The sequence below is a fragment of the Eimeria acervulina genome, genomic scaffold, assembly GCF_000499425.1.
Source record: "Eimeria acervulina Houghton genomic scaffold, Eah_scaff8, whole genome shotgun sequence".
Classification (NCBI taxonomy): Eukaryota; Apicomplexa; class Conoidasida; order Eucoccidiorida; family Eimeriidae; genus Eimeria; species Eimeria acervulina.
The window spans coordinates 152,957-160,456 of NW_013549594.1; the positions used below are offsets into that span (position 1 = coordinate 152,957).

The 7,500-nt window shown below is 51.7% G+C and overlaps 4 protein-coding genes across 4 annotated transcripts in view; 2 read left to right on the forward strand and 2 right to left on the reverse strand.

The window, feature by feature from the left end:
* The window catches only part of EAH_00002570 (1-deoxy-D-xylulose 5-phosphate reductoisomerase, putative), a gene marked incomplete at both ends in the record, with an annotated part of 3,381 nt that extends 2,101 nt beyond the window's left edge, over positions 1 to 1,280 (reverse strand). The window contains 3 exons of the mRNA XM_013394399.1: positions 1 to 302; positions 543 to 764; positions 943 to 1,280. The exon at positions 1 to 302 is cut by the window's left edge and continues 139 nt beyond it. Of these exons, the coding sequence (XP_013249853.1) occupies positions 1 to 302; positions 543 to 764; positions 943 to 1,280 (862 nt within the window). The remainder of the gene's footprint in view (positions 303 to 542; positions 765 to 942) is intronic.
* Positions 1,281 to 2,345: 1,065 nt separating this feature from the next.
* EAH_00002580 (ribosomal protein L9, N-terminal domain protein, putative) lies at positions 2,346 to 4,222 on the forward strand (the record flags this gene model as incomplete). The annotated part of the gene is made up of 2 exons (XM_013394400.1): positions 2,346 to 3,393; positions 4,092 to 4,222. The coding sequence occupies 2 exons, from the start codon at positions 2,346 to 2,348 to the stop codon at positions 4,220 to 4,222; spliced, it is 1,179 nt and encodes a 392-aa protein (XP_013249854.1).
* A 352-nt stretch (positions 4,223 to 4,574) lies between these two features.
* EAH_00002590 (hypothetical protein) lies at positions 4,575 to 4,811 on the reverse strand (the record flags this gene model as incomplete). The annotated part of the gene is made up of 1 exon (XM_013394401.1): positions 4,575 to 4,811. The coding sequence occupies one exon, from the start codon at positions 4,809 to 4,811 to the stop codon at positions 4,575 to 4,577; it is 237 nt and encodes a 78-aa protein (XP_013249855.1).
* Positions 4,812 to 5,503: 692 nt separating this feature from the next.
* Positions 5,504 to 7,500, forward strand: part of EAH_00002600 (SNF2 family N-terminal domain-containing protein, putative) — a gene marked incomplete at both ends in the record, with an annotated part of 10,538 nt that continues 8,541 nt past the window's right edge. Inside the window, 3 exons of the mRNA XM_013394402.1 lie at positions 5,504 to 6,413; positions 6,645 to 7,000; positions 7,313 to 7,500. The exon at positions 7,313 to 7,500 is cut by the window's right edge and continues 19 nt beyond it. Coding sequence (XP_013249856.1) covers positions 5,504 to 6,413; positions 6,645 to 7,000; positions 7,313 to 7,500 — 1,454 coding nt within the window. The remainder of the gene's footprint in view (positions 6,414 to 6,644; positions 7,001 to 7,312) is intronic.

The window sequence follows — 7,500 nt, forward strand, 5'->3', positions numbered from 1 at the left end:
CTAGAGCAACATCTTTGCCTGCCTTCAGTGCTGCTAATGCAGGCCCTAAGCCTTTAAACCCAGAGACTGCTAGCAGCAGACACTGCACCTCTTGAAGAACTGCTGCAGCTTCGAGCGCCTCCTCCCCGTAAACAACGGTAGGCATTGCATGCACTGCTGCACCTACAGATGCCCCGCCAACCAACCGCCCGCTGCTGCTGCTGCTGCTGCTGCTGCTGCTAGAGGGGGCCCTGGAAGCTTCTTTTAGCATGCCGCGAAGGGCCTCCGCACGCTCAGCTGTCTCCACTACAATTAGCTGAGGTCTGTGGGGCGGGAGTAAATAACACAGACACCAAACAAAGAAACATGAAGCAGCAGCAGCAGCAGCAGCAGCAGCAGCAGCAGCGGAAGCAGCAGAACCACGCGGAAGCAGAACCACCAGCAATAGCAACAGCATGCAGCAGTTGAAGCAGCACCAAACGCGAGCAACGGCAGCAGCAGCGAGTGAAAGCAGCAGCAGCGCGCGGGCGAAGCAGCAGCAGCAGCAACAACAGCAGCATCACCTGAACTCAAGGGCCTGCTCCAGCAGCAGCTGCAGCGCTGTCCCTGCTGCTGCCAGCACTGAGACTTTAAATAAGTGAGGGTATTGACGACACACTTCCAATGCCTGACGCCCTATGCTGCCTGTACACCCGAAGATGCCGAGACACCGCGGGCGACCCCACAAATGGGGGGCCCCCTGAGGGGCCCCCTCTGCTGCAGCTTCCGCCCGCCTCAAGGCCTCCCTATACACCCCAACAGCAGCAAAAGAAACATAACAGTATAACAACTCAACCATAAACGCAAGCAGCAGGAGATGCTGCAAAAGCAAGTGCAGATGCAGCAGCAGCAGCAGATGCAGCAGCAGCAGCAGCAGATGCAGCAGCAGCAGCAGATGCAGCAGCAAAAATGAGCTGAACTCACTCCATGGCATCTAAGCTGCCCACCGGCACACTCGCAGGCCTTGACGTTTCATTTGCTGCTGCTTCTGCTGCTGCTGCTGCAGCAGCAGCAGCAATGGCTCCTGAGGCGGACGACGCATCGGCGGCTGCTGCTCTTGCCGTTGTTGCTGCTGTTGTTGTTGCTGCTGCTGCTGCAGCAGGTTGCGCTCCCGTCTGATGGAGCTGCAGGGGAGGAGCCGCAGCAAGTATAAATGCAGCAGGTGATGAAGGGGCCCCCAAAGGGGTCCTCTTTAAAGAAGATGCATCAGCCACTCCACACAGACAAAAGCTGCTGAGCAGCAGCGGTAGCAGCAGCGTCATCTTGCTCATTTGCTGCTGCTGCTGCTGTTCCTGGGGCTTCTACTGCAGCAGCTGCCCTCCCGGATGCTGCTGCTACTGTTCCCTATGTTGCTGGCGATGCGCCTCCGGCAACTTCTGCTGCTGCTGCTGCTGCTGCTAGTCGGACTCTGCTGCTGCTGCTGCTGCTTCGGGTTCTCATGCCGCTGCTGCGGTTCACGTTGCTGTTGCTCCTGCAGCAGTGGCTGCAGCAGCAGCAGCTGCTGTTGCTGCTGCAGCGTGATGCAGGCGTCCCTAGGAGAGCCCCCAAAAAAGAAGTAGGAGAGAAGATGCAGCGCGGGACCCGTCCAGGCTTCAGGCCCCAGGGTTTAGGGTTTAGGGTTTAGGGTTTAGGGTTTAGGGTTTAGGGTTTAGAGTTGAAGGTGTAGGATTTATGGTATACACCTTTGGGTATTTGTCCTGCCGCTCTTCCTACTGATAAAGGGATCCTCATACACACCAAACCCTAAACCCTAAACCCTAAACCCTAAACCCTCGACGCCCCCCTCCCGATACGGTAGCAGCAGAGGGGTGCCTCAGGTGGGCGTAAGACCGACTCTGTTTAAATAAAAATTAAAACTTCTTTAATTTAAATTACATCAATCTCCTTATCAACTGCACACCAATTCTTATTCGCTTCTCATAAACTTCTGTCGCTGCAGGGGCCCCCTGAGGGGCCCCCCAGTCGGCTGCGTTGCTGTAGGCGGCTGCTTCTGCTTGTGAAGCTGCTGCTACATTTATTGATTTAAATATCGAAGCATATTTAAAAGCTTATTTTAAATACTCTATGCTCCCCGTGAAACATTCTTAGAATCGGGGGGGCCCCACGAAGCCTCGGCTGCTGGGGCCCCCATTGTTTGCTGCAGCTTTTGAAGCTTACTTCTCCCTTCGTCCTGCTGCATAGCAGTTTAAGACATTTTAACCTGCTAGGGCTGGTAACCGCTGCAGCAGCTGCTGCTGCGGCAGCTGCTGCAGCTTTTGCTGTTGTTGTTGCTGCTGCTGCTGCTGCGGTGATAGTGTTAGTAAAGGCTGCTGGCGTTTAAACAGAAGATGTCTTTGCTGCGCTTAACGTCGCTTCGGTTGCCTTCGGTTCCTTCCCAAAGGCCCGGCTGGCCTTCGTTGGGTTCGGGATCGTTGGGATCGGGATCGTTGGGATCGGGATCAGGATCGTTGGGATCGGGATCGGGATCGTATGTGGGGTCGGGATCGGGATCGGGATCGTATGTGGGGTGGGGATCGGGTGTGTCCCCTAGATCCTGCGACTTGTCATGTGGAGAGTGCTGGGGTGGTGGGGCGTTGGGTTTGTTGTGGGGCTCCGGGCGTCGTATAGTTAATCCAGTAGTTGAGGGTTCGTTTGTGGGGTTTAAAGGGGAGCGGAGGGGCTTCGCAATATCTCATCTAAAACCGCACATTCATCGAGGAGTTCTATACCCTCGTGTGCCTCATCCTTATTTGCTGGTAGTGCTGCTTCGCTCTGTTTCGGGTGTCGGTACAGCTGGGCAGATCGTGTATGTTAGGAGAGGCTTCTTCAGACATTTCTTAGCGAGATCAGGAGCAGCAATACCTGCTTCCTGGAGCAACATAGACGCTGTTCACCAGCGCATGCAGCAGCTGCAGCAGCAGCAGCAACGGGAGCGTCGGCAACAGCAGCAGCAACAGCAACAACAACAACAACAGCAGCAGCAGCAGCAGGGAGAAGAACGAGTTGCTGAGACATCTGACGCGTCTCCTCTGTCTTACAGCAGCAATGCGTTGCTGCTAGCAGACGATGGAGGTGCTGCTCTGTCCTGGGTAAGGAGTTTGAAGCTGCAGTTTATTGTAGAGACAGAAGAGACAGATAATATTCTTCTTCGACAGCCTCTAGAACCCCTCTCTATTTTAAAAACATTAACAGAAGAACAGGGCCTCGATCTGCTGCCCAGCGACGTCAGGCTCATCTCTTGCAAGCATCCGCCCCCACAGCAGCAGCAGCAGCAGCAGCAGCAGCAGCAGCAGCAGCAGGAGAGTGCTGATTGGTGGGCTGAGGAGCAGCTAGGAGGCCTTCCTTTGGTGCCTATACACCGCGTTGGGGTTTATTATCTTCTTTGCGTTGTTCAAGGTAGAAGCAAACCTCTTTGTCGGGTTTGCTCTCTTCATGTTATCTCTGCAGCAACAAAAAGAATGTCTGTCGATACACCTCAACCCTAAATACACACACAGAATGTCTATAATAATAATAATAATAATAATAATAATAATAATAATAATAATAATAATAATAATAATAATATATTCATTGCTATCTTTAAGAAGGTGCTGCATGCGCATGCAGGGCCGCTGATATTGAAGAAGAAGAAAAAGAAGAAGAGACAAAGAATGCTTTCGTCCTCCCTTCAATTACTTAATGCAAACGGTGCATTTGCTGCTGGTGTTGCTGCTGCTGCTGCTGCTGCTGCTATTGTTGTTGTTGCTGCTGCCGTTGCTGTTGTTGCTGCTGTTGCTGCATTTGCTGCTGGTGTTGCTGCTGCTCATTTTCTGCTGGTGTTTTTGCTGCTGCAGCTGCTGCTGCTGCTATTGGTGTTGCTGCTGCTGCTTCTCCAGTTGCTGCTGTTGTTGCTGCTGCTGCTGCTGCTCGCTTGCTGCTGGGGTGTTGTTTTTGCTGTATTTGTATCTTTACTCTCCTGTCTCCTCTTTTGTTTGTTTGTCTCCTTGGTTTTGCTTCTGCTGCAGCAACACGATCGCTTGTTCAAACGCTGGGAACTGATGCCCCGCTGCTGCTTCTGCTGTTGCTGCTGCTGCTGCTTGTTCTGCTGCTAGGCATGCAGCAACAGCAGCAGCAACAACAACAGCAGCAACAGCAACAGCAACAGCACCTGCAACAGACAGACGGTCGTCTGCCGTTGTACAGCTTAGCAGCTCTCAAGACCAGGGTGAGGGATACATTATAAATATATATATATATATATATACTTGTATGTATAGTAAAATATATAATATATATTTATATGATATTTTACTGTAGAAACGCCTCGTACTTTAAAGAGAAAACCCCAACTGTAAAAACCCCGGCACTGGCGACGCCTCAGCTAGCTAGCTGAGTGGGCGGGGGCCTCCTGGCTAGCTAGCTAGCTGAGTAGGTGGGAGCCCCCTGGCTAGCTAGCTAGCTAGCTGTGTGAGGGCCCCCTGGCTGGCTAGCTAGCTGTGTGAGGGCCCCCTGGCTAGCTAGCTTACTGTGTGGGGGCTCCCTGGGTAGCTAGCTAGCTATGTGGGGGTCACCTGGCTAGCTGTGTAGCTAGCTAGCTAGCTGTGGGGGCCCGCTGAGGCCTCCTTCTCTTCAGACACCGCATTTTTTGTTTTGCTGCTGACTTCTGCTTGAAGTGCTTCTTGCATCTGAGCTTTACCTTGCTGCTGTTGCTGTTGCTGCTGCTGCTGTTGCTGTTGCTGCTGCTGCTGTTGCTGTTGCTGCTGCTGCTGCTGCTGTTGCTGTTGCTGCTGCTGCTGTTGCTGTTGCTGCTGCTGCTGCTGTTTAATGGGCATGACAGGTATATTGTGGTGCTTGAAGACAGCAAAGACACTGAAGCATTGAAGGGTTCTCTTCTGTTTATATCTGCACCGAATAGCATTAGTTATATATAATATACTATTATTAATTATTTGTTGTTTATTATGATTATTATATATTTTATTATATATATCTGTTAATGCTCATAATAAAAATAATACTTGGTGCGGAATGAGGGCCGTCCCACTGCACATAGAGAACAAAATATATTTATTAATATCTAAATAATAAAAATATATTCAATAAACTATATTTAATATATAACTAATACATAGTTTTATTAGTAAGTATATTAATATATATATGCATGCATAGATGTACATACACCGCAGCATAACACCAACCCCTCTTCATGTGTACGAGACAGGGAAGTTGTAGATAGTGCTGAAGCCTCTAAATAAAAACAAATTAATTATTTTATTATTAATATTATTATTAATATTATTAATATTATTAATTTTATTATTATTAATATTTTAATAAACAATTTCAGCTGTGTATTTAAGAAGATGTTGCGCTGAGGGGCCCCCCAGCCCCATTCCTAGCCTTAGCATCCCCTTGCAGATATTTCTTTCTTTTATTGCTTGTTTTAATAAATATTTTAAATAAAATGAAGATTAAATATTGAATTAAACTCAATTAAACCCTTATTCACAGACTTTAACCGATGTTCTACGACATCTACGGGGAAGAAGGGGGCCCCCAGGGGCCCCCAGCTACCCCGGGGGCCCCCCCGTCTCCCCCTTCTGCTGCAGCTGGGGGTAGCTTCCCTCCTAAAGAGTGTGGGGCCCCACAGGGGGGCGCTAGGGGCCCCAGGGGGGGCCCTAGGGGCCCCCGTAGACCCGCACGGGGGCGCCGCGCTAAACCCCCCTCATCTAGCAGCCGCAGCAAAAGCAGCAGCAGCAGCAACAGCAGCAGCAGCAGCAGCAGCAGGAAGAGAGCTTTGCAAGAAGACAGCTCTCGAGAGTCTGAGGAGGCCTCCGGCATGAGTGAATCTTCTGCTGACAGCAGCGAGACACCTGAATCTGGTGAAGCTTCTGATGCAGTGCAGAGCAGCAGCAGCGAGGAGGAGGGGGCAAGCAGCAGCAAACGAAAGCGATGGAGGCCCCCTAAGAAACTCTCAAAAGCTGCTGCAGCTGCTGCAGCAAGAGACAGGGACCCATGGGCTGCTGCTGCTGCTGCTGCTGCTGCTGGTAATGAGCCTTGCAGCACAGTCGATTGGGGAGATGCTGAGAAAGTGCAGCAGCTTATAGAAAGAATGGAAGCAGCAGTTCTTGCTGCAGCTGACAGCGAACCACCCGCAGCAGCAGCAGCAGCAACAGCAGCAGAGGCTGCTGAGGCGTCGCCCTCTGTTGCAAAACTCGTCTCGCAAATAGAAAGCCTCCCAGAGCTGCAGAGACACCCCAGAAACCAACAACAGCAGCCGCAGCAGCACACTGACGAGCAGCAGCAGCAGCAGCAGCAGCAGCAGCGGCAGGGCAGCAACTGCATCCTTCATGATTATCAAAAGAAAGGAGCTGCTTGGATTCTGCAGCGCTTTAAGGCCAGCCTTAATTGTATTGTCGCCGATGATATGGGTAACTAGCAGCAGCAGCAGCAGCAACAGCAGCAACAGCAACACGAATTGACTCTGGTTCTGAAACATCAGACACTGCACTGCGATGCTGCTGCTGCTGCTTCTTCTTCTGCTGCTGTTGCTGCTTCCTTTGCTGTGCTCCACGTCTGCTCCATTACATGCCCCTGCTGCTGCTGTTGCTGCTGCTGCTGTTGCTGCTGCTGCTGTTGCTGCTGCTGCTGGTTGTGCTCAGGGTTAGGGAAGACGCTGCAGGCTCTTGCGGTGTATCTGCACCTGCGCAAGTACGGGGGCCGCCTTTATAAAGACAAACCCCTTCTTATTGTCTGTCCCCTCAGCATCATCTCTTCTTGGGAGCGGCATTGCACTGAATTCTTAGGGGCAGTCAACATCATGCAGCAGCAGCAGCAGCAGCAGCAGCAGCGAGCTGGGCGGTGCCAGCAAGGGGCAGCAGCAGCAGCAACAGCAGCAGCAGCAACAGCAGCAAAAGGCAGCGGCGAAGCGCCTCTTCGGTTGCTCGTCTTTGTTGGCGATGGGCCCACAAGAGCAGCAATACGCGCACAAGTCCAGCAGCAGCAGCAGCAGCAGCAGGTACGGCGCAAGGATACACGAGTCTATTCCGCTTTGTCTACTTCTTTGACAAGCCCCGGCAGCAGCTGCGCATGCGCTTAGCTTGGCTGCTGCTGCCTTTAGCTGGAGCTTCTGCTGTGCTGTTTCTGCTGCTGCTGCTGTTGCTGCTGCAGCTATTGCAGCTATTCGTTGCTCTTCTGGTGCAGTCCCCGTTGCTTGTGCTTCTGCGTTTGCTTCTGCTGTTGTTTTGCTGCTGCATGTGCCGCTCTTGCTGCTGCTTGCGTTGCTATTGCTGCTGCTGCTGCTGCTGCTGCTGCTGCTGCTGCTGCTCAGGCGCCGTTTGATGTGCTGCTGACGAGCTACGAATTGGCTGCACTGGAGGCTTCCTTTCTGTCTTTCTTTCGTTTCTCTCTTTTTGTTGTTGATGAAGCCTCACGACTTAAAAACACAAAAGGAATAACAAGAAAGACATTTGCTGCTGCTCTCCATGCAGAGCACGTGCTGCTGCTAAGCGGGACCCC